A 27,248-nucleotide genomic window follows, 5' to 3' on the forward strand; every position below is an offset into this window, starting at 1 on the left:
CTCAGGCTTTGTCTTGTTATTGGTCAGAAAGACATGCAACATGATTCCTACACCGGCAGCTTTTTTTGGTCACTGCTGAGGCCCCGGACAATCAGGCACTTGGGTTCACAGACTGGCTGACACTGGACTTTATTCTTGGGGAACAGATAAATCATCTCCAGGAAACCAGGCTCCTCTCCTAACTATGTGCTCTTATTGACCTATATTTTTAAAGAAATTTGTTCTGAAGTTGTGGTAAGGGCTAGAACCCATTCTTTGGCTCCAATTCAGAGACACTCATTTGGTGCAGTACTTCCTTCCTCTCTTCCCCCCAAGTGTACTAAAAAGCTCTCCTCTGTCCTCTTTTTTTTTTCTTTCCTTACTTTCTTCCTGCTCAGAGCAATCCTATTTCATTTTTCACAGAACATGATTTTCTGTGTTCACTTTATCATTTTTACTCCTTAGTGTCACTAATGACCTTCGAGCTTAGTTATTCTCTGCTTTCTCCTTCTACATTTATCCTTATTCCCCACCCCCCCCCCCCCAACTTTAGCCCTGAAGGACAGCTGTACAATGAGTAAATTGTAAAGTTGTGTCACAGTTCCCCTAGGGACAATCTTCTTCTGTGAGCTATTAAATTAGAAAATGGTTTTTTTAAAAAAAACAACCAAGGCTTTGTACAGAGCACGCACAATCTTTACAATGTAAAATTAGTCCTTTTCCCAACAAAAGTGATGTAATACTTTACTTGTAACTGCACAAAAGGATTTAGGAAATAAAATATACAAAAAACCTATCAAGAGCTTTAAGGAGTTAGGTGCAAAGTTATATGATATTTTGCTCTTACAAGGTAGGTAATAAAGCCATGCTGGTGTGGAATGCTGTAATTTTGCTTTCTGGATTCACTATCACAAAATCAGTTCATTTAAACATTGAAAAATGACTTGGTTTTTATTCATGCACACATCCATTTACTCATCTGTTCAACATATTCATTGGGTTCTTCCAATGTGCCAGACAGAATAATAAAATCAAATCAAAATTAAAGAAACAACAAAAAATGATCTTTTTTTGTCTGATGGTTATCTTCTATTTTGGACATACCGCTCAGTTCAAAGATTATCTCATAAATTGCATTTACCTGCAGAAAATGAGGAGGAACAGTAATAAACCTATCTGCAGGCAGATTCACTAAGGCAGATGTGGTTTCAGAACACTCTGTAAAACCCATGACTGTTTCACGAGTTATTAACTGGTAGTCCAGTGGGCATGTACCACAGTGTTGGGTGGGGGGGAGGATTCTGGGCTTGGATTCTTGCTCTGTGGTTTGCTGCTTGTGTGCCTTTTCTTAGTCCCTCTGAGCCTTGGTTTCCTTCTGTGCAGAAGAGAACTAGCTGCACCAGTCCCAAAGGGTGGGTATAATGATTAAATGAAATAAAATCCACAAAGCTTCTATTATTGTGCCCGTCTCAAAGTTGATGATCAATATATTATAATTTTAGCAGTATCATTATCATGGCTGGGGTTTACAGGCTCAGAGAAATGATTGCCTCAAACCAAGGAACTCTTTTTTTCTCTCAGAAGTGGAATGATAAAGTTGATTTCAAGGAGACACAGATTGAAAATTAGTGTATCCCATGTACTAGCCCTGCCCATTTTCTCCTGAGTTCTGCTAGTTCCCTCACTGAAGCACCCACTTATTATCTCCATAAATGCCCCCTCCACCAAGTACCCCATTCACTGACCTTACCTGTCACCATTATCTTTTCCTCTTTCTAGCTCAAACTTGTTTAGAGATAGCTTAACACAGGAAAGCAGTTAGTCCCTTTACATGAGTCAAAGAAAGGGAAGATAAATCAATTTTCTTTTTGCTTAGGGATAGAAATGATGAAAATGTGAAGAAGAGAATAGTAAGGACATAGGGATAATGGACCCCCCAAAAAAGAGGGACTTAATGATCCAAGCCTAATAACAGAAACTGATGCTTGGTTGTAGAGAGGACTACTGATTCCGTGTGTTCACCTCAATTTAGTTCACAGAATTATACAACGCTAGAGCTGGAAGAGATGCCAAAAATAGTCCAAGCCCATCTTTTTAGAGATAGAGAAACCGAGGCCCAGAGAAGTCTCAGAATTCTTGCTGAAGGCAACCCAGCTAATCGCTGAAGAACTAGGACTAGAATCTAGCTTTTTCACATTTTCATTCCAAGAGAAATTTAAATTGACTACGGTACAGAGCGTTTAGGTGGTTGATGTTACTTTGTCTTTGTTTGCTATTGTGTTTTTGTCTACAGTGAAAGAGATTCAGTCCGACTTTTAAAAGAGGTCTGGACCTGTGGGGATTTACATCATGTGCCTGGTGGTGGTGGTGGTGGAACCGTCCATAAATGCCCTGAAATGGCATGTAAAATTTTAAGTGGATGTCCATTTTTCTAGGAATAAAGTCCAAAGCTTTAACACAGTCTCATAAGTATCAGTGAGCAAAACAAAGTTAATTGCAGTGGGTTGGGTTGAGACAAGAGTAATAAGACCAGTGATTTCCAAGCCACTGCAGGCTGGGATGCTTCCAATGCAGACATGGAGGATGTGGTGTAGGGTGAAGCTAGCTGGCAGAGTGGACTCTGTGGTCCTACCTTGCCTTCCAGAAGGGAGGTTCTATTTTCTACATGCTTTCCACATTAGTGTTCCACTCAGTTTGCTAAAGGGAAGACTTCTGCTGCTTGCAGTAGTGGGGGATGAAAGCCACTGTTTACCATATTCTATAAAATTTTAAGAAAGGTGTGGTCCTCTGCCCATCTAAGAAAAATAATTTTCAGCATTCTACCCAGAGCCCCTTCTCCTGACTATATCTGTTGTTCTATATTTCTGTGTTTAAAATCAAGGTATCTCTTGTCTTCCCCTCATCTTCATGAATGCCTGCTGGTGGCAAGAAAATAAGGACCAGAAATTCAAAGTGGTTAGAAAAAAGAACCTGAATCCATCCTGTCTTATTCCGTGAGGAAGTCAGAAAAGAAAAAAGAAATCACTTTTTTTCTTTCCTGGCGTCTCACAGGATGATCTTCATCCCAAAGGCCTAGGTGCTGCCATACCTCGTATTAGAAACCCTGAGTGGACTGTCCACCTTTTTCTTTTTTTATAACCTGAGAAAAATTCTCCCCTCCATTTTTCTCAGATAATAAAGAGTTGAGGGCATATATTTAGAAGCAAGTAGTTTTAAGTTTTATAGAATGTTCGATAACTTGGGATGGGGAAAAATGAGAACTAGCAAAAAGCAATAAAGCTTAGAAAGCAATATATTTGGTCATTTTCACCCCAAATTAGAACTTCATGCCCCTAAGACACAAGCCTAAATAATGTTGTTTGTGTTGCATTAACCTTAAGCTATAATATGGCAAAAGTAGATTACAGGAAATCACAAAAAACAGTTATAACATTAGCAGAAGCTCGCAGGAGTATTTTGGCAAGCAATCACTCTTACAGATTCAGTTATAAACAACAGGATCACGGCCTGGGCCTGTGTGAGTTTAGACACAATTCTCATATAAATATATGACTTCAAAAATAAGTACCATAATGAAAAATGACTACCCCATAAGATATTTTATTTGAGGTTTGCTATTTCTCTTTTGTTTTTCACCCTTCACTTAACATATTTATGAAGGACGGGAGAGCCCTGGGGTTTGAGGGGTGGTGAGAGATCAGTTGGTTCAACTCTACGTCTCCTCTCTCCACAGCTGTAACCATCTCTACTTGTCAGCATGGGCCTACTTGTCACTGAATAGCTGGGCCTATACCCAACAAATTTCTGGGTACTATATATTATTATAAAAGTATAAGATCATGTTCCTGTCTTCAAGAAATTTATCATCTCACTGGAAACCCTGGACATACATTTAAGCAGCTGTCAGTCATACTAAGTGGTGGCAGCCAGAGCAAGGAGTGATGAAAACACACATGTTAATCTTATTGCCTTCTTGTCATCCTTTACAGTTCCCAACATGAGGTGTATAACAGAGCTTGTTGAACTAGAGTAGCATAGATAATACAGTACTGGGCTGGGACATAAGGGGCCACATCTCTCATAGCAATAGAAGTAGATGTTTAAAATTAGAAATAGAAGGAAGAGTCACAGGGATAAAAGTAACAACCATTTGGGGGGCCTGGTTGGCTCAACTGGTTGAGCATCCAACTGTTGGGTTTCAGCTTAGGTCATGATCTCACAGTTTGTGGGTTCGAGCCCCATGTCTGGCTCTGTGCTGGTAGGTGCTTGGGATTCTCTCTCTCTCTGCCCCTCCCCTGCTTGCACTGTCTCTGTCTCTCTCAAAATAAGTAAAAAAATTTTCTAAAAAAAAAAAAAAAGGTAACAACTATTTATTTAGCATTTATTATATTCCAAGTACTCCTTAATATATCAACATCCATAAGGTAAACAATATAATTAATAGACAGATCAACAAACAGAGGTTCAGAGACATGTTTTGCCTGAGGTCCTAGAACCAGCACATGGGAGTGGCTGAGCTTTCACATAGCATCTGTCTGATTTCTAAGACAATGCTGTGATCCTGATTCCTCAGTCCTTTTATTTCTGAGATTCCATAAATGTGTTAACACACCTATGATGATGCCTTCTTCAATTATGAAATATAGCAAAGCTCATAAAGTATGTAGTTATTTCTGCAGAAATTTTACTGACATCTAAGTATGTAATACTTTTCTACTTTTCATATTAATAGATCTTATAATGAGATAAAGAACCATAGCATACACCTTATTATTAGTTTCCAGAGATTCATATCAAAGGATGGTACATTCAGAATAGATTCATAACTGGTAAATTGTTTAGCTATTTTATTTAGCTCTGATGAATGGAACATTGAGTTGAACTCAAGATATTTAAGCATTGGGATGGATGAATTCAGTGTTGGTGGGTGAAAGCAGATACAAATCCAATATATTTAATGATCCGTTATAAGAAAATGACTATAAACTAGTAACATCTACACACATTTCAAGTATAACTTTTAAATAGGAACAAATACAGTTGACTCAGCCTTCAGTTTGAGGAAAGTGCACCTATTAAGGTCCCATCTGCTGCTTGAAGAAAGTCAGCTGAAGGTGCATTCACTTCTGGATGCGGCAACAAATTAATGTAATGCCTGGGTGTGTTCAGCCAGACCCCATAATGCCAACTTTACTTACTTTTAGATTATTACATTATAGACGGAACCTTCCACTTTATCTATCCAGCCTCTGGGACTTGCAGCATCCCATAAGAGGTCAGACACTACAGTTATTAAAAGCTGGTTTTGGGGTGCCTACATGGCTCAGTCAGTGAAGCGTCCGATGCTTGATTTCAGCTCAGGTCATGATCTTGTGGTTCGTGAAATCGAGCCCCAGGTCGGGCTCTGTACTGACAGAGTGCTCTCTTGTGCACTCTCTCTCTCAAAATAAATAAATAAACATTACTTTTTTAAAAAAATGCTGGTTTCTGGGGTGCCTGGGTAGCTCAGTCGCTTAAGCATCTCACTTCTTGCAGTCTGTGAGTTTGAGCCCCGTATCAGGCTCTGTGCTAATAGCTCAGAGCCTGGAGCCTGCTTCAGATTCTGTGTCTCCCTCTCTCTCTGCCCCTCCCCTGCTCACGCTCTGCCTCTCTTTCTCAAAAATGAATAAACTTAAAAAAAAATAAAAAATAAAAAAGCTGGTTTCTACAGATTGAATGTGAAAATTAAGGCTGACTGTAGAGAAGGGATACATGGGGCCACTTAGAGAACAAGGGAAAGGCTAAGGTTCTGCCTCAAAAATCCTGCATTAGCTTCCTTTTCTAAAGGATATCAAAGAAAATGACATTTCAAATGGAGAACTCTTTTCCAATTCTTATAAGGAAAAGAAGTTCCACTTTCTCCTGAGAGATGACAGAAGCTCAACTGGGAAGAAAGGAGAAAGCAGAGGGCGATACTGGAGCAAACAGAGCAGCAGCAAAGGCAGGAGGAAAGGAAGTTAGCTTCCTTGCTTTGGCAACCGTTTTGTGTTTGTCTTTGAGACGTCCTTCAATTTCTGAAAATACAATGCTCAGTGGCCCTTCTCCTAGGGAAGTAAAAGGAAAGAGCAAGCAAATGACCTTTATTTTCTGAGCTTACTGTCACAGGAACCCTTCACAAATCTGAGCTTTCTATGCTATATATATGCACAATTTATGGTAAAGGTACAAGGTTTATAAAGTCATTTGACAAATGAGAAAGTGATGGTAGCAGGTACCAAGAAACATACCTGAGCTGATTCAATGAAAAAGTTGAAAAGAAGACCAAAGCATTTTCCAGAACACATTCCTAGTTTAGCTTAGATAATTACAGTCTTGTGGGAACATATGGTTCGGTGTAAACAGGATGACTTAACGAGACATAAACTAGTGTATTTTCGTTGCTGCTAAGGATTCCTTTCCAAATAGGTTATAAGAGTGTTCACTCTTGTGTAAGAAAGGCAGAAAGACTCCAGTGAGTTTGAATACTGGCCTCCCTTACCTTTCTTTGAGGCTAGAGCTTTCAGAGGCAAGGAAGAGGGCCACCCACAAGGATATAGCTGACTTCCTGAGACGCAACTCAGGGGAGGGGGTGGGCTGCTAAGTTCCAGAGTGGTGGCTCTTTTTTTAGTGCCAGGCCTTAGAAGTAGCAGATCAGGAGGGCAGATAATTATTAGGATGCGAGGGGAGACCCGGAGCACAGGTCTCCATTACTAGCCTGGCATAGAGGGAGTCAAAATATCAGGGAAACTGCCCACTTTTGAATTGGCAAAGTGTTTTCCCAGATATCTTTTTCCTGATTTTCCTGGACTAATGGAGACTGGTTACTTTAGGGGAATGAAAACTTGGTTGAGAAAAACACACAGACATTGTTGTTTCAGTATTTATCCCCAAACTGGCAAACAGGAAACAGTGTCACACACGCAAAAGAAGGTTCACTAAAAACACCACTACCTGAGAAAACAGTACCTCAAATGCCACCACATGAAATTACTGTACTAAGAAAGTCACGTTTTCCAAGTCTGATTCATAATATTAATGTTCAACTGGAAAAATATATGTAAATTTCCAAGAAACACTTCCATAGAGGGAAGTATACGTTAACACTATAACTCAATACCACACAGTTGGCTGAAGTTGAGAGAGAAGCGTTTTGGGATGAATTATGGAACAAAAGGTATCCATGTCTAGCAATTAATCTCTAAAGTCCTTGGACAAAGTTTCTCTTCTCATCTAAGCTGACAAATGTGTTTTGGGATTTGATAGCCAGAAAAATCCTTGGGAGGTCTTTTAAGAGTAATTTTTCTTAGAGGAGGCAAAGTAGTAAAGAAGGCAAGGTGAATTGCCTTTAGTATATCTTTGACATGCTTATCTTTTTAATGAGGTAACACCACATTGATCTGCAACAATACAATTTAAATGGAAATTTAAGACATATTACACATTTTGCTGTCTTTCAAAATGCAATGCACCAAGCCTAAAAATATTTCATCAAGCATAATTTAACCTTTTCTTGATGACCCAAGGTCAGTATTATAAATTACCTATTAGTTGTGTGATCTTGGGCAAATCACCTGAACTCTCTATGCTTCAGTGTCCTCATCTTTACTATGAGAATTATAGAACACATCTATCATACAGAATAGTGGTGTTGGATTAAATGAGATGATCCCTGCAAAAGCACTTAGCATAGAGCCCTTTATGCCATTAAGAGACCCAAAATGGTAGTTACCGCTTCTTTTTAATATATTTCTCTGCTCATGATTGTGACCTAGAAAACTAAGTTGACCCATGAGTTTAACTTCTGAAGTTACCACTTAAAATTTCAAACTTATATTTCTCTTTTAGAAAAAAAAAAAAGATCTAACTCCCATTTCAATATGGTAGACTTGATGTCAGCAGCAGCCCTCAGTATGAAAGACTAAAAATGCTGAATAAATATTCTTAAAATCTTTAAGTACATAGTTGAATTGTCAGGAGAATAACCAAATCTTATGAAGTAGGAAAGAATTCTGAAATCCCTTGGTAAGCCAGGTCTGAAGAGAGGGTTTTCCCAGAGGATTCTGCTCATCCTTGAAGGTCTGGACTAGAGCATGAGCTTTTTAACCTGTGGAATGCTAGGGGTCTGAGGACACGCCTGTGGCCCTGTAAAATAAAAGCTTGGATCAGAAGCCTTTGGGATCCCTGCCCTTCCTTCTCTGCCGTTCCCCCACAGTAAATGAATTGGAAAAACAATTTGTCTTCCAAGGGCAGGAGGGTGGGGAGGAAAGACACCCCTGAGAGTTCCTTGTCACAAGCCTACTCTTAGGAACGTCTGAGGATAGAATTCATACTACTTATGGGACCCCACAAACAATCCTCTCTGCAGGAATATACTTTCAACCTAGGCCTCAAAGAGCTACCAGAGATAAATACCAAGGAGGAGCTCACAGTCACTACCACTTACCCACTTCGTGAGCACAACTTTCAAAATATTTCTGTGACTCAGTTTCCTCATGTAACAAATGCAAATGATAATAGTAATTATAAAAAAAAAAGTTATAAAAAAACAAAACCACAAAAAAGCCAAATTTATTAATGCAATTTAAAAAATCTGAAAATTGGTCATTAGGGCTATGTCTAACTTTTTTAAGTGTGGTAATGGTATTATGGTTATTTTTATTTTTATTTTATTTAAAAAAAATTTTTTTAACATTTATTTATTTTTGAGACAGAGAGAGAGAGAGAGAGAGAGAGAGCGAGCATGAACAGGGAGGGTCAGAGAAAGAGGGAGACACAGAATCCGAAACAGGCTCTAGGCTCTGAGCTGTCAGCACAGAGCCCGACGCGGGGCTTGAACCCATGGACCTCGAAATCATGACCTGAGCTGAAGTCGGATGCTTAACTGACTGAGCCACCCAGGTGCCCCTATGGTTATTTTTAAACTGAGCTTTTAGATATACATATAAAATATTTATAGATGAAAAATAGTACTTATAATGGGGACTCTTGAAAAGATTACAAGAATTACTATGTATAAAAGGGCTCAGAAGAGTGACTACCACAAAGTAAATATTCAATAAATATTAGCTATTATTAACTGATATGGGAAACAAATGAAGAGAGTAGGATTTGACTTTATAAACAACCTGATTCCGCTTTTGTAAATACAACTGCTCTCTTTCTCTCTTCAACTACCCTCCTCCCGCCCAAGCATGCCTGCAAAGAAAACACTGGAAGGAAACACACCAAAATGCTAACTCTGGAGGAGGGGAAATTTATTTTCCTTTTTAGACTTTTAAGTTTTAAAATTCCCAACCATCATTATATATTTGTTTTAAAATTAGAAAGAAATACTTTAGGAAAAAAAAAGACTCCTGTTTCTTCTAGTTGAATCCTGGTACCGCCCCCAATGCTAGCGTGCTCATTTTCTTCACAGAGATCCAGTTTAGCCACATTTCCAGGTTAGTAGGTAAGATAAGAGAAAGATGTCTAAAGGAAAAAAAAAAATATCAGAGGGAAAATTAGCAGGTTCCCACGTCATGGAGGAGACAAATAGTTTCAATATTTCTGTGCAGAAAAACAGACTGGCTAGGTGGCATTCACAGTAAAAGCCAACAGAAGCTTGGGGGTAAGGAAGAGGAGGTTTTTATTCCCTAAGGTTTAACTTGCTTAGCTTCTGTGGTTACAGCCCACAAAGTCAAGATGCCCTATATGTATAAAGACAAATATTTGAATGATAAGGACAAGCGACACAGTTAAGTCTGAAAACAAAGTCTACTTTAAAAATAAAATATATGATATGAAGAAGGAATAATAAGCCAAAGTCACCTTTCTTGTAATTTAGATATATTTTAGTCTTTATGAATCAATCTACTGTAACAAAACTGTCCCTGGAGTGCTGTCATATTTTCTGCTTGCCCAGCACCTTCTGAACACCCTTGAAATGTTTGAGGAATTTCTTTCTTTATTGGTCCTACTCTCCTAGGTCAGAGGCAGAAAACTGGTTTCCCCCACCTTCCATGAAGCCAGGGCAGCATTGTGGGACCAGACTCCAAACGGATGCCCTGCTCAGCACTTAGCTTTCAAAGTAAGTAACTTGGAAGATGAAATATGGAGAATCCTGCGGTGACCATGGAGGGAAGTGTCAGACTTTCTGAGGGCAGCAGGGTAGGGTCACCTGGAAAAGTGACATAGTGACATTTTCCCCAAAACAACCTAGGTGGCACACTGTGCTCTTCCTGGCTGCACATGTAACTAACTACCAGATAAATTCTGCTTTGCTCAAACCAGCCAGGGTGGAGTCTGTTGTTTCAAAGAAACAACCAAAAATTAGGAATGGTGACAAATGCAACCTCTAAAATATAAGGAATAACAGTAGATGCCCCACAGAATTACAAAAACATTAGATAACTAGTACTTGACTGGTAGGTCCTTTTTTCCTACTAAGTAGAGACTAAATTCCCATTACAAGTGGGGGAAACTTTTCCCAGATCACACACAACTTGTAAGCACATGGTACAACTGATATCCAAATCTACATATTTCTGGCTCCAGAGTGTGAAATCTTAAAACTGACATGGACTTCTCCCCTGACACAACCCAACAGGGGATATAAAACAAAGATCTAATGACACTGCAAAAACACTTCCTGAAGAAGAAAATCCCAGTTGCTTTTACCCAAGCCCTTTTTCAGGATGATTTTCAGTTCACTTTACTGTGCCTTCTAAACTGAAACACAGAAATGGAATGGAATCCACGTGAAAAGTGAGTAAGAATGCAAAATTTGGTCAGATGTTAAAAACGGATCCTGGGAATCACACATAGGAATGACTTTCTTTTTAAAGTCAATTCCTATCATTCACTAAAAACAAAACAAGACTACAAACCTCTCAGGGACATCTGAGAACATTATTAATGATGTTACATGTATCATAAAAAGCAGAGGAACAGGAAATAATATGAATTTTTAAAAATACGGTTCAACTATATCCTGATTTCTGTAATCAGCTCTATATTGCAAATTGCCACTTCATCATGATAAATTTGCAAATGTATTGGGAAGCTTAAAAAGATCTTTCAACACCTGTTTTAGGGAGACCAACCACCTTATATTAGCCCCTCTACACATTTAGAAAACATGATTCATTTACCAAGTCTGCTTAAATCTTAAAACATGAATGCATTCAGTGATAATTTTATTTTGCAGAGTAGAAAAAAGCACAAGGGAGCTTCTAAATGTTGGCTCTCATTATACTTCCAATTATTTCAATTATTTCAGATTATGCATAAGGCAATTTCCCCTTTGACAAAATGCTGGATAAAGATATCCAAGGGAATCTAAGTAGCAGCAGTCTTTGTACATATGGTAAATTATGTTCTTGGGGGAAACAAAAATCTGTAAGTTAGGTGATGTAATATGAACTTGCTTTTCTTATGGAAACACTATTGCAACAAAGCCTTGCATATTTAAACCTAGTCCAAATTTTATATATAATGACTATAAACATCTCATTTAATCAACTGTTCTGCATTATTTCAAACATAATTCCAAAAAACCAAAATGGCAACCAAAATAATAAAACTATGTCTACTATGGTTCCTGCTTGATTTTATGATAAAATCAGAGGAAAGGGGAGCCTCTATGATAAAATCAGAGGAAAGGGGAGTGGCTCAGTCAGTTAAGTGTCTGACTTTGGCTCAGGTCATGATCCCATGGTTCATGGGTTCGAGCCCGGCATCAGGCTCTGTGTTGACAGCTCAGAGCCTGGAGCCTGTTTCAGATTCTGTCTCCCTCTCTCTCTGCCCCTCCCCTGCTCATGCTCGCTCTCTCTCTCTCTCTCTCTCTCTGAAAAATAAAATAAAAACATAAAAATCAGAGTATGAAGAAATGGCATAATCAGAACCACAGAAATAACAAATCTTTCTTTAGGTAAATATAAGATGTCCATTTAGCCTACAAAGGATTTCTTACTTCATAGGAATGAGTGGCTTTTCAATAGCCATGTTTGTCCTGCATGACCTTGGGCCCTAATCACATCTGACAGAGATAAACTCTCATAAAATGGAACTGTCTGTCTCATCATGGAACTAAGACTTTTGGGAAAAAAGGGTCACTTAACTGCTTTTTGAGAAAATATCATTTTTACTAAGCTCTTTTATAATTAAAGACTTAGATACGGGCTTTCTAAAACAGAATATTTCCAATTTTCTTTAATTTTTTTTTTTTAGTTCTAAATGTTTATTTATTTTGAGAGGGAGACAGAGAACATGAGCAGGGGAAGGTCAAAGACAGAGAGAGATAAAGAGAGACAGAGAGAGACAGAGAGAGAATGAATCCCAAGAAGGCTCCGTGCAGAGCTGGACATGGGGCTGGATCCCATGAACCATGAGATCATGACCTGAGTCGCAATGAAGAGTCGATGCTTAACCAACTAAGCCACTCAGGCGCCCCACCAATCTTCTTAAGATTCCAGCTCCTCAACACCACTAACTATTCTTTGAACACTGACAGTATCTCAAGTGTTTCAACACTAGAATCTTTAAAAAGATGAAGATAACAACATTTACTTCTTCAGAATTTTCCATCCATCCTTCCAACCCTCAGAATGTGAATTCACACCACCAACAAGCCTCAAGGCTTTGAAATAAATGGTAGCCAAACTGAAAGACAATTAATTATGGTGTGTATATGAAAAGTTTCCAACTCTATGTCAAGTCTTACATGTTATCTTACATATTATGGTAATAAAGTAAACTACACTCAGTCTGATGCCTTCTTGATTTGTATCCAGCTCCCTCCTGGCCCCAACTGTCAAATGGAGTCCGGCCATCCTCTAACACCTCTCTTCTCTAATTGGCACCCAGTATGTTCCCTTTTTTAAGGCTCTAAGGATAAGCCTTGGTCTAGTCTCCCATCTTGTGTAGAACATGTTTATTTTATTTTTTTGGTTTGCCATGTAATATTTTTAAACTATTTTATTTTGAAATAATTTTAGAGAAAAGTTGTCCCCAAAAAGTACAGAGCATACCCATGTGCACCTTACCCAGCTTCTCCTAATATTAACATCTTATATAACCACAGAAAAATCATCAAAACCAGGAAATTAATAGTCGTGCAATATGATTAAGTAAACTACAGATCTTATTCAAATTTCACCAGTTTTCACTATCATTTTTCATTTGTTATATTTACATCCCGAATCAGTTTGGGGTTTATTGTTATGTACAGTGTGACATACGGATCTTTTTCCAAATAGCTACCTGATTGTTCACAGCAGCATTATTCAGAAAAGTCAAAAAATAGAAACAACCAAATATCCATTAACTGATAAATGGATAAATAAAATCTGATATATCCATACAATGGATTATTATCCAGCAACAAAGAAGAATGAAGCACTGATAGATGTTACAACGTGGATAAACCATGAAAACTATGCTAATTCAAGCCAGTTATAAAAGAGCAGTCATCATTTTTTAAAAACTCTGTAATTTCAATTTGTATGTCCCCTTTCACCTAGGAGTTGTTTAGTAAGAGAATTTAATTAATATCTAGGTATAAAGGTGTTTCCCTTTATTGTTTTTGTTGGTAAACTCTGGCTTTTAGCATTAAGGAGTGTCCTTGGTCATGTTTAATGCTCTGTGGCTTAAATCCTATGTTGCCTGATACCAGAATCACTAACGTTCCTTTTTGTTTCCATTTATACAATACAAACTTTTGTCCATCCTTTGTTTTTAGAATATGTGAATCACTGTTTTAGCTAGGTATCTGATATAGAATATATACTTGGGTTTTACATTATAAGCCAAATTGTAAATATTTTTCTTTTAATAGGTAAATTAAACCCATTCACATTTTTCGTTAGGACTGATATGTCAAGCCACACATCTAATATGGTATTTTATAACTGAGAATTTACAAAAAATAATCCTGTTTCTTCCCCTACCAGAGGCATATATTGATTTTTAGAAGAGTTTCTTACTTTTCTTCTAGTGGCCCCTTTATGCACTTTTAAATGTCCCTTAACTATTCACCATTTGGCTTATTAGGTTTTTCTTTGGCTGATGGTATTCTTTATCACTCGCTTATTGTTTATACACTGTGATTTTTCCCCCCAATTTTCATCTTTCTCTATCTCTTCCCCTCCCAGTTTTTAGTTACATTATTTCAACTTCATCACAGTATACAACATTTGTGTATTCGTCTTATGCCATCATGCCCATCCCTGTTCTGGTCTTCCATGAACACCTATGTACCTGTAAAGGCCACAACTGATGTTAGTCCTATACTGATGTTTTCTCAGTCATTATTTGGGAATCTTGGGGTTGGGGGTCAACACACATTTTATGTAAAAAATCAGAAAGTAAATACTTAGGTTTTGTAGGCCTTATTGCAATTACTCAACTCTGTCACAGTGTAGCAGAAAAGCAGTCACAGATGATATGTAAACAAGTAACTGTGGCTATGTTAACAGTAAAACTTTACTTACAAAACAGATGGCAGGCCATGGTTTGCTGACCCCTGCTCTAGTACATTCTTTAAGAAAGACTGATAAATGCAGGATTCCCTAAGTTTTTGTATGGCCAAAACTGGTTCAGTTTTGCTTTGATATTGAAAAGACAGCTTAGCTGGATATAAAATCCTTGATTCACACTTTCTTTCCTTGAGAGTTTTTGGGTTTTTTTTTTGAATATGTAAATCACTGTTTCAGCTAGGTATCAGATATAGAATATATACTTGGGTTTTACATTATAAGCCAAATTGTAAATATTTTTCTTTTAATAGGTAAATTAAGCCCATTCACATTTATTGTTAGCATTGATATGTTTAGTCACACATCTATCATGGTATTTTATAACCAAGAATTTACAAAAGTTTCTTGTAGTTTCTTTCCCTACAAGAGGCATATATTGATATTTACATATCAATCACTGTTGTCTTGATTTGTAGGTTTTTAAGTCTCATGCTAGTCTAATTATTTTGCCTTTCTAAATTATTTGATATTTTGGCTTAGAGCACTTGAGTATTTTATCTTTATCTCTGAAATCTACGAGTTTTAGTCAGATATGTCTTAGACTTGGTCAGTCTGCATTAATTTTCCCAAGTACTCAACGAACTCCCTCAATGTGTAGATTCAGGTCTTTTTCTATTTCTTTAATTTATTTTTATTTATTAAAAAAATTTTTTTAAGATGCTTATTTATTTTTGAGAGAGAGAGAGAGAGAGAAAGTGAGCATGAGTGGGGGAGGGGCAGAAAGAGAGGGAGCCTGAAGCAGGCTCCAGGCTCTGAGCTGTCAGCACAGAGTCCAATGCAGGGCTCAAACCCATGAACTGTGAGATCATGACCTGAGCTGAAGTCGAACGCTCAACCCACTGAGCCACCCAGGCATCCCTGTAATTTATTTTTAAAGTATAGTTTTAAATATTATCTCAGTATCATTATTTTGTTTCCCTTTTTTTCCCTTAGGGACTCTGAAAACAAATTTTTAAGTGATCCTTTCTTTACTTATCTTTCATTCCCATTTCTCTTAGACCTGAAGGGTTGCAGAATAAGACACTCCAAAATAGGCTACTTTAACATAAAGATTATTTTGAGTTAAAGTACTTGAAAAACAGCAATCACACACACAAGAAAAACACATTGACTTCCTTCTTTTTTCTTAAAAGCAGGATATGAAATTCCCATATGCAAATTGTCCTTCCTAAACCAGAAGGAAAATAGCATTCCAAGGACCATAAGTTGAGACAAAAAGTTTTTATACAAACAGACTTTGTTAAAATAATTCTTACCTTCCTTTTGCCTCCTCACATAGCTTGCCTTTCCCCAATTGCTTCTCTGTGCAACCTATTAATTATATAAAATCTTTGATTCACAGTTTCTTTCCAAGCTAATGGGTTTTGCCATTTCTTTGGTCCTTCACCCTATGAGGGCTTCTGTGTCATGCAAAACTTACATAAATTTGTAGGCCTTTCTCCTGTTAATCTGTCTTATGTCAGTTTCTCAGAGCCTGCCAAAAAAAAAACCTAAGAGGGCAGAGGTAAAAATCTGCCTCCCTTTCAGACCCTTATTTCTTTCTTCCTTTATGTCATTTTCATTTTCCTGGTTATTTTCCTATCTTCAAACCCTTTATTAAATTTTCATTAGTGTCTATTTTCAATTGGGCAATTTAAAATTTATCTTCATTCCTGAGACCATCTTCTCTTCTTTACATTTCCTGAGTTCAATCAACTCCTTTTCTATTTATCCTAGTTCTTGTCCATTTTGCATTTCTGACTCAGAGTGGTTTTTCATATCTCAAATGCTTGATGTCCTTAATTCTGTCTAGAGTGTGAACTTAAACACTTTTCTTTTGCTTCGTGGTCATTTTGCACGGAAGGTCTTTCCTGAATTGATGGTTAAGACTGTGTTTCATGATTTTTTGCAAAATTTCTCTATTTTTTTTTCATTTTTATGCTATTGGAGTATTTCTTTTTTTAATCCCTATTTTTAAAAAAGTCTGGGATTTTTCCGTCAGCCTAGCAAAGCCCAGGTACTTGAGTGGGTTTTTTCTGTCAGTGTGTTTCTTTTGGTGGTGGGAAAGGACTTGTCAGACCTCTGATTATGTGATTTTCTTTGTCTTACAGAACCACCCTAAATCCCCCTACCTTCAACCCGATTTTCTTCTTTTCTCCATCTAATTGCTAAAAAGCCCTTTCTTTTTCTTTGCCTTTTTTCCTCTCCTCCAGAGGAAAGACTGCCCCAGTAAGTAATGCTTACCCTTTTAAATTGTGCTTGTGCCTTGTGGGGTGCCTGGATGGCTCTGCTGCTTAGGATTCTCTCTCTCCCCCTCTCTCTGTCCCTCCCCCCCTTCCCGTTTCTCTGCTGGAGACCGCAAACGCGCCCTCTCTCTTGCTCTCTCAAAGTAAATAACAATAAAAAATAAAATAAAATAAAATAAATTATGCTTGCCCCCTATACACTGTGTCTGTCTTTTCAAATGTTATACCTTGTCCTATATGTCACCTGGCCCTTTCAATCACATATACTTTAAAATCTCTTCCCTATAATCCAAGCTCTGATCTGCTTACACATTTTTCCAGCATTTATTTTAGGCTGGATTTAACTTTTCTAGTGGCCATTCAAAATCACCCTTAGGTACCTTTGCTAGCCTCTCTCTTCTGTCTTCTTTGCAGTTTTTCTTGTTCTGCTTTTGCTCACAAAAACCCTTATGACAGAGTGGAGGTGGGAAGAAAGTATAAGGAATTAGACTTGTTGATGTTTTGTTCTATTTACTCACAGTTAGTTTGCACTTTTGGGCTTGTCTCTCTCCAAGTATGTGCGCAGAACTGTGATAACTGGGAAATTGTTTCGTATTGTTTTCAGTTTTTGAGCCTGATTATTATATAGCTACCGCCATTTTGTGCTATCTGGAAATGCGTATGGAACGTTTTTTTGACTCTCCAGAGGAAGAACAAAGAGTGAGATACAAGTTTTTCAATTTAAAAAATATCCTGTTTAAGGAGAAAAGCAGGGGTCCAGCCGACTTTTGCCAAGAATGTGGCAACAGAAGAAGAAAATGTTTAGTTCTGTGTATCCAGAGTCAAACTCAGACTGTGATTTCTCTTACTGATTCTCAACACCGTTTTTGGAGGGTTTTTTTTTGGGGGGGGGGGCGGGGTGCACAGGACAGAGAAGGATGATACAAAGTGGTTTATAAAACTGATAAAAAGCATCATCTCCACAGTGAGACTCTCCAAGCCTTTGATGTTATGAAATGAAAGTAATAATCAACTGAAAGACATAATGTAATAAACCCTCTGTTTATATCCAGAGCAAGTTTAGTTTAAATGGATTTTTAAAAGCACCTAAACACTATACAGCAAGGTACACTCGAGACACCATTATCGGGTTGAAAAGAAACAATAGAGTCAAGAAAAACTGAAAATGCAGTGAATGGTTGAGCTAGCTCTACTGTCATTAAACACAATTTCCTTTCTATTTCACACAACTCTAAAAGTAAAAACAAAGCCACAATCCATTTGCTTCTAGAAACTACTCTGCAATTTGTGCCCTGAACTGCTGACATTTAGCAGACAACTAAAAATCTGGGGATGTATAATTCTATTATGACCTAATGCATTTCCTTTTCTCATCATGCCACCTACCCATCCTCAACAAATTTGACTTCAAAGATAGAGAGCAGTGGTAAAATGTGATACCACTTACATTAATTATAAAAATGGCCACACCTTGCCTTTATTATTTACAAAGTCCTTCCAGACAGTAAAGGTAGGTATTATTCCCCTTCTACAGGTATGAAAACTAAGGTTAAGTCCTAGAAAGCCAAAGATGACACTAAAATTCTAAAACACATGAGAAATTGAACCCTAAATCATACAGCTACAAAATTAACAACTAGAAGATTAAGCAGCTGCACACAAAATTAAAAAAACAGAACAAATGAAAAAAGACTTAAAAGCATGCTGATTTCAAATTCTCATAAAGGTGGTTTTTTTTTTTTTTAATGTTTATTTTTCAGAGACAGAGCGTGAGTGAGGGAGGGGCAGAGAGAGAGGGAGACACAGAATCCAAAGCAGGCTCCAGGCTCTGAGTTGTCAGCACAGAGCCCGACGCGGGACTTGAACCCACAAACCATGAGCCCATGGCCCATGGGCCCATGAGCCCATGACCTGAGCTGAAGTCAGACACTGAACCAACTGAGCCACCCACGTGTCCCCCCTTTTTTTCTCAGAAAGGTTTTTGAAACTTTGTATCTCGGAAATAAAAAATATATATCCATTGAAAAAAACCTCAATAATGGGGATAAACACCAGAATGGGTGAAATGGAAAACTTAGTACTGAGGGCTTTATCTTGAATTCAGGTATATAAATGAAAGAACATTTAAGGGGCAAAGGAGAAAAGCTTAAAAGATTCTAATACAGGTCTCATAGGAGGTAAATAGAAGGAAATGGGAGGGGAGGGATAATGGAGATTTACTACATAATAGTTAACAACGTTCCAGAACCAATTAAAGACAGGAGTCCTCAGATAAAGTGGTCTCAGAGTATTAAGTAGAAAAAATTGTTTTAAATCCACACCTGGACATCACTATACAACTACAGTACACCAAGCACAAAGATAAAATCTTACAGACTGGTAGGGAAAAAAGGATAGGTTATCTTCAGAGTAATACCAAATAATCTTACAACAGCTGTCTTATCAACAGAAATAGATGGCAGAAAGCAATAAGTGATAGATCTTCACTGAAAAGGAGTACAGAATTCTATACCTAGCTTAGTCATCATTCAAGACTGTGAACAAAATAGAGACATTTTAGACCTAGACTAAGAGAGTGTGCTATTCATAGACTTAATGAAAGGAATACTAAAGGATATGGGATGCAGGATAAAAACAAAAAGCATGCCGACTGTTATGTAGGTATGTAATGAATATTAAAATATTTAAAATTAGTAATTTATTTGTTTTTAAGTGAAACACATAAAAACAGTAGAGAATAAATGGGGAAGATGTGGGGTCAGGGGAAAATGTGCTAAATAGAGAGTTAAGGAACTTGATGGGGAAAACAGAGTAGAAGGATCCTGAGCTCACCTCATCCCATGGATGCACTGAGGTAAGTACATCTATTATAACTAATTCTGCAAACAAAGACTGGCAGAAAAGACTTTCCACAGCTAGTCACAGAGAGAAGTCCACAGAGAAAAGGGTATCAGGGGCAGAGACACAGTTGGGAACCAATCCCCCAGATGACTACCCAAAATCTGGAGGGATATCACAAGCATGGAGAGGTGGAGATCAGACCCCACATTGGGCACTCCTGCCCTGGGGATCTGCACCAGGAAGATAAGTCCCCATAATATCTGGCTTTGAAAACTAGTGGGACTTAACTCCATAAGGTGGCATGAAATCCAGTCCCCACCCTTAAAAAGCCCATGCTAAGTAACTCGGCCTGTGACACAGCACAGAAGCAGCAGTCTGAAAAGTACCTGGGGTATAGGTGAATGAGATTTATTGACTAATCTTACATCTGTGCAGGAGGGGCAGGGATCTGTAGGAGATTTCTTCAGGAACAAAAGTGCTGGGAAGAGCCATTTTCTTGCACTCCCCCAGCCTACATAGCCAGATGTTTGCAGAAGCCAGTTCTAACTCTCCATCTACCGTGCTAGCACCAAATGCCCCACCTGGCATTCCTCAGCAGACCCACCTCCAAAGTGACTCCTGCAGCAGGGGAGATAACCTCACACACCATCATGCCCACAGTTCCAGCAGCTGGGCCTTCGAGCTGGCTGTGCAAGGAGTAAGTCCTGCCTTCTATATACCTGCCGCTGTGGCAGAGAGGTTAATTGCAGATAGTCAGGATGAGTACTGGACCCACCCACCAACAAGCCCTTGCTGTTGCAGCCACACTTCTCAGCAACGCAGGGAATAAACCATGCCTAGTGTGCCCACAACAGATGTATTAGTTCATTGCAGCCGGCTGGGCTGAAGGCAACTGCAGCTATGCTACAACAGGTGGGCATACACACCCCACAAAGGGAAGCATTAGAGCATTTGGTTCTGATGACCAGCAGGGACTGCGCTACAGGACCTCCTCTACACAAGGCCGCTACTTTCAAAATCAGGAGATGTAACTTACTTACCTAGACTACAGAAACAAATGCAGAGAGTGAGACAAAATGAGACAGAGGAATATATTCCAGTGAAAGAGTAAGACAAAAATCACAGAAAACGAGCTAAGTGAAATGGAGATAAACAATATGCCTGATAAAGAGTTCAAAGTAATGATCATAAAGATACCAGAATTAAGAAAAGAATGGATGAACTCAGTAAGAACAACAAAGAGATAAAAATATATATATATGTATATATATACATATATATATATATGTATATATATATATATATATGTAAAAAAGAAACAGAGCTGAAGAATACAATACCTGAAGTGGAAAATACTCTAGCACAAATCAACAGCAGATTACAGGATGAAGAAAAATGGATCAATGACCCAGAAGAGAGGGTAATGGAAAGCAACTAAGCTGCACAGTAAAAAGAAAAATATAATAATAAAAATTAAGGAGAGGTTAGGGGAACTCTGTGATGTCATCAAGTATAATAAAATTCACAATATAAAGAAGAAGGAAGAAAGTAATAAAGATCAGAATGTAAATACAGAGAGATGAAAAAAAAAAAAAACAATAGAAATGATTGATTAAACCAAAATCTGGTTCTTTGAAAAGATAAACAAAATTGATTAACCTTTATCAGACTCATCAAGAAAAAATGAGACAAGTCAAATAAATAAAATCAGAAATCAAGGGGTAAAAATAACAATTGAAACCACAAAAATACAAAGAATTACAAGAGAATATAGTGAAAAATTATATGCCAAAAAACTGGACAACCTAGAAAATTTGTATAAACCTAGAAACATACAATCTTTCAAAACTGAATCAAGAAGAAATAGAAAATGTGGACACACTAATTACTAACAAAATCGAATTGGTAATCAAAAAACTCGCACCAAACAGAGGTCTAAGACAGATAGGTTATAGGTAAATTCTACCAAAAATCTGAATAAGAATTAATAGCTATTCTCAATTTATTCCAAAAAATACAAGAGGGGGGAAATTTTCCAAATTCATTCTACAAAGAGAGCATTACCCTGATACCAAAACCAAACAAACACATTACAGAAAAAGAAAACTACAGGCCAACATTCCCGATGAATATACATTCAAAAACCCTCAACAAAATATTAGCAAACCAAATTCAACATATATTAAAAGGATCATTCGCCCAACCAAGTGGGATTTATTCCAGGGATGCAAGCATTGTTCAATATTCATAAATCAATCAACATGATACATCACATTAACAAGAGAAAAAACAAAAATCTTATGATTACCTTAACAGATGCAGAAGAGCATCTGACAAAATATAATGTCCATTTGTGATAAAAACTCTCAACAAAGTAGGTTTAAAGGGAATATACTTCAACATAATAAAGGCCATATATGAAAACCCCACAGGTAACATCATACTCAATGCCTCTAAGATCAGGAAGAAGACAAAGATATCTACTCTTACCACTTTTATTTAACATAGTACTGGAAGTCACAGTCACAGCAATCAGACCATATCAGTAAGGAAGAAGTAAAACTTTTACCATTTGTAGAAGATATGATACAATACATAGAAAACCCTAAAGACTCCCACCAAAAAACTACTAGAACTGATAAGTGAGTTCAGTAAGGTCACAGGATACAAAATCAAAGTACAGAAATCCATTAAATTTCTATACACTAATAATGAAGCAGCAGAGGAAAAATTAAGAAAACAATAATACCATTTGCAGTTGCACCAAAGAGATTAGAATACTCAGGAATAAATTTTACAAAGAAGGTGAAAGATCCAATCTTTGAAAGCTATAAGGCTATATGAAAAAAAAACTGAAAATGGCACAAATGGAAAGATATTCCATGCTCATGGACTAAAAGAATTAATATTGTTAAAATGTCCACGCTACAATCTAAAGCTTCAAACCAATCTAAAGATTCAATGCAACCCCTATCAAAATACCCATTGCATTTTTCACAGAACTAAAATAAATAATCCTAAAATTTGTATAGAACCACAAAAGACTGCAAATAGTCAAAGCTATCTTGAGAAAGAACAAAGCTGGAGGTGTCACAACCCCAGATTTCAAGATATGCTACAAAGCTACAGTAATCAAAACAGTATGGTACTGGCACCAAAATAGACTCATGGATCAGTGAACCGGGATAGAAAGCCCAGATATAAACCCATGTGTAAATCGTCAATTAATCTATGGCAAAGGCAAAAGCATACAATGAAGAAAAGACAGGCTTTTCAATAAATGGAGTTGGAAAAACTGGACAGCTACATGCAAAAGAATGAAACTGGCCTACTTTCGTACATTTAAAACATAAACTCAAAATTTATTAAGACCTAAATGTGAGACCCGAACCCATAAAACTCCTAAAAGAACACATAGGTGGTAATCTCTTGGCAGTGGATAAGTCTCTCCAGGAAAGAGAAACAAAAGCAAAAATAAACTACTGGGACTACATCAAAATCAAAAGCTTTTGCACAGTAAAGAAAACTATCAACAAAACTGAAATGCAATCTACTGAATGGGAGAAGGTATTTGCAAACATATATCCAATAAAGAGTTAATATCCATAATATATAAAGAACTTAAAGAACTCAAAAACCCAAACAATCCATTTAAAAAATGTGCAGAGGACCTGAATAGATATTTTTCTGAAGACATACAGAGTCCAATAGACACGTGCTCAACATCACTAATCATCAAAAAAATGGAAATCAAAACCACAGAGAGACATTACTTCACACCAGTCAGAACAGTTAATATCAAAAAGACAAGAAATAAAAAGAATTGGCAAGGATGTAGAGAAAAGGGAACCCTTGTGCACTGCTGGTGGGAATGTAAATTGGTGCAACCCCTGTGAAAAACAGTATGGAGGTTCTTCAAAAAATTAAAAATAGAAATACCATATGATCCAATAATTCCAATACTAGGTATTTACTGAAAGAATACATTTATTTGAAAAGATATATGTACCCCTATATTTACTGTCATATTACAATAGCCAAGTTATGAAAGCAACCCAAGTGACCAATAGATGAGTGGATAAAGGAGATGTGGTATACATGTACAATGGAATATTACTCAGCCAGAAAAAATGAGATCTATTTGCGACAACATGGATGGAATAGAGGGGACTATGTTAAGCAAAATAAGTCAGAGAAAGACAAAATACTGCCTGATTTCACCTATATGTGGAATCCCAAAAACAAAACAAAAATGGATTCTTAAAAGTCAGAGAACAAACTCGTGGTTGCCAGAGGGCAGATGGTTGTGGGGAGGAATGGGTGAAATAGGTGAAGGTGATTAAGAGGGACAAACTTCCGGTTACAAAACAAATGTTATAGGGATAAAAAGTACAGCATAAGGAACATAGTCAATAACAGTATAACACTGTATGGTGCCTACACTTAATCATAATGAGTGCTGACTAATGTACAGAATTGCTGAATCACTACACTGTATACCTGAAACCAATATAACATTGTATGTCACCTATACTTCAATAATAAAAACACAGATAAAATACTGATAAAGTTCTTGCCTGTTTGAAAAACGTAAAGATACTGATTTTGTTTTTGCTAGAAAACTTTCTACTCTATGTGTTTAAAAATTTTAAGAGCACTCATTAAAAAAAAACCCCTTCATGCTACTGCTTCTAAGACAGCAGAGAATTTTCTTTAAAAGGATGAAAAAAAATCAAGAAAACAGAGATTAAAAAATAAGAAAAAAGGAAGAAAAGTGTAACTACCAAAAAATACACACCCCTCTCATCACACTCACCTATACAAAGATGGTATACATAATTCCAACTATATTAGAAATCACAATCATGTAAGCAGATTTAACACACCTATTTAAAATACGGAGAACCATGTCTTCTGTTTGTAACGCTGATTTTTGCTAAAAACATTAGTATATTAGCAAGACCTGCTGAAAAGCAGCTGACAGTCCAAATGGACAATGTCTCAAATGTTTATTGCCTTTACACATGACATCCAAACTGAAGTTAAAAGGTAAGGAAATAATAATTTAAGATCAGAAGCAAGAGAGTCAAAGACATTGGAAGTATGGACAAAGGTAGTTGTTTATAAAGAACTACACACAAGGGTGCCGGGTGGCTCAGTGGGTTAAGCATCTGACTCTTGATTTCAGCTCAGGTCATGATGTCATGGCTCATGGGATTAAATCCTCATAGGATTCTTTCTACCCCTCTCTCTCCACCCCTCCACGGCTTGTGCATGCATGCACTCTCTCTCTGTCTCAAAATAAATAAATAAACATTAAAAAAACCTACATATGTACAACTCTAAAAAGACAAGAAAAGGCACCAGTACCTAAACAATACTCAGCTAATTCTTTACTCTGGTTTAGTCTATGTTCCTTTATTATAGCTTCAGACAATGCACTAGACAGCCTTCTGTATACAACAGATTAATCCAACTGACCTCAATTGTTGAAAGCTAACAGATATTAACTGCATGAAGCCCAGGTTGAAGGTACAGACATCCCTTCCCTGCCATCCCAACATAATCATTCCTTTGCAACTATCATTCCCAACTTCTAAGCTAGTAAGAAGCAAACATGCTGATCTTTAAGGGGAAGCCAGCCTTAAATTGGATGTCAGTCTTTCCTCTTCAGGTGAACTTAATTCAGAAGCTTTCACACTACTGTGAGTCCTTCAACTACTGAAATTTAGAATCAGTGGATTTTTGAGCTGGAAGAATGAGAAACCTGAGATCTAGGCAGGTAGGTGATTCATACCCCATCACACTGGTGCAGGTAGAGCAGCTGAGCAAAATGCAAACCCATCTCTTGCCTCCATGCCAGGGCTTTTCCCTACCATGTCACTTAGCAGGTCTAGAAGAGCAAAGATGGGGGGGCACCTGGGTGGCTCAGTAGGTTAAGCATCTGACTTTGGCTCAGGTCATATCTCATGGTTCGTGGGTTCAAGCCCCACATTGGGCTCTGTGATGACAGCTCAGAGCCTGGAGCCTGCTTTGGATTCTGTGTCTCCCTCTCTCTCTGCCCCTCTCCCACTCATGCTCTGTCTCTCTCTCTCTCTCTCTCTCTCTCAAAAATAAATAAACATTAACAAAAATTAAAAAATAGAAGAGCAAGGATGGAAAGGACAATAAAATAACTTCATTTTGTTTCTCACCATTCTTTTGGCCTAGTGCCCTAACACCTTTCCTGTTCTAAATCGTTTCACTTTGGTTAAGCTATTCGTCGTTTCTAGGAGGGCTCACGAGAGGTTCTCAATGGAGACTTAGAGCAGTTCCACCTTGCAATCCATCATTCCCTTAAAGGTTGGCATCATTCCCAGGCTGCTGTTTCCCCCTCCAGCCAGCAAAGCTCCTGTGAACAACACAGTAGCTTCCTCTATGGGATTAGCATGTTCAGTCATTTCCATCTTGATGCTACTTTATTTCTAAAAGCAGACATGTATCTTTAGCCTCCTTTCCAAGGAAGGAAGACCCACCACCAGGAAGCCACTTGACTGAACACAGTCGTGCTAAATGTGTGAGAAAGAGCCAAGTCCTCTTGTTACTATAGCTCCAGGCAAGAGGAAAGGCCCACATTTTCGAAAAGTTTCTTGGAATAAGCAATCATTTATAATTTATTTATTTACAAATAAATGCAAATGTAAAACCACTGGAAAATTCCTAAGTCACAAATGTTTCAATGTGGACCAGGATCCAGAGTTGGAAACAAAAGGCAAACTTGAAAGTACTAGAAGCCTGAGGGAGAGTAGAGAAGGAAAAGGAAAGCAGAGAAGTCAAGCTTGGGCTGTCCAGAGAATATCCCAACTTTCTTCCTCTTCCTTTTCTCTAACGGTCCATCTGCCAGGGTCTTCTCATGAAGGAGTGATCTGGGTCTCTCAGGCTGGAAGAGCCGAGGGCCACACAGCTCTCTACTCCCATCATTCCTGACCCTTCTTTGTAACTACTAGGAAGGTCTTGTGATATGGATTCCATTCTCTTGGAGAGAAAAAGATAAAAACACATAATGTGGCTTCATCTATACTTTTCTTCAGTTACACACTTTCAAGATGTTCAGGAGAAATAAGAACCTAGTCCCTTTAAGGAACAAAGTTATACTATTCAGCCTTGGTGGATAAATTATGAATAGCTGGGAGCAGACAAAATGATTCTGTGTGCACGTACTTTAAAGGAACTTTATAATCTAACCCAATCCCCTCAATGTACAGATAAAGAAACTGGGACCCGTACATGTTACCTAACTAGACCAGGTTCGCAAGTCCAGTTGGTGGCAGATCTAAGACTATGCTACACCTTGAGTGTCCTACCAGACTAGACTTGCCTTGAGAAGGAGAGAGGAGTCAAGAGGTTGCACATCCCCGAAGGAAGGAAGAAACTCAGAGGCTGTGAGATACTGGGATGTTAGGTGTGCATAACTGAGTGGCAGCAAGATGACTTGGAGAGGTAACTAACACCTGGATTTTACAAAGCACCTGACTGTAAAAGGGAGGGGTCATGGTAGAAGAAAACAAGTAAAAGAAAAAATATAAACACCATGACAATGCTTCAGGTTATTTCAAAAGTCAGGGATTGTGTTAAGTGCAGGTGAATAATGAAAAGTGATGAGGAAAATAATTAACCTGAGTTCATGAACCAG

General features: G+C 37.7%; 1 protein-coding gene across 7 annotated transcripts in view; it reads right to left on the reverse strand.

The window, feature by feature from the left end:
- The window catches only part of UBE3D (ubiquitin protein ligase E3D), a 248,345-nt gene that overhangs the window by 115,299 nt on the left and 105,798 nt on the right, over positions 1 to 27,248 (reverse strand). The window contains exon 10 of one of the 7 annotated variants that reach the window (XM_058734586.1): positions 9,302 to 9,465. The exons of 5 other annotated variants lie outside the window; for them this stretch is intronic. In XM_058734586.1, coding sequence (XP_058590569.1) covers positions 9,439 to 9,465 — 27 coding nt within the window. In that variant the 3' untranslated portion in view covers positions 9,302 to 9,438. Of the gene's footprint in view, positions 1 to 9,301; positions 9,466 to 26,211; positions 26,591 to 27,248 lie in introns of those variants that run through there. One more of the 7 variants, XM_058734583.1, reaches the window with a different exon arrangement.

Source organism: Neofelis nebulosa, chromosome 6 (genome assembly GCF_028018385.1).
Source record: "Neofelis nebulosa isolate mNeoNeb1 chromosome 6, mNeoNeb1.pri, whole genome shotgun sequence".
Taxonomy (NCBI): Eukaryota; Metazoa; Chordata; class Mammalia; order Carnivora; family Felidae; genus Neofelis; species Neofelis nebulosa.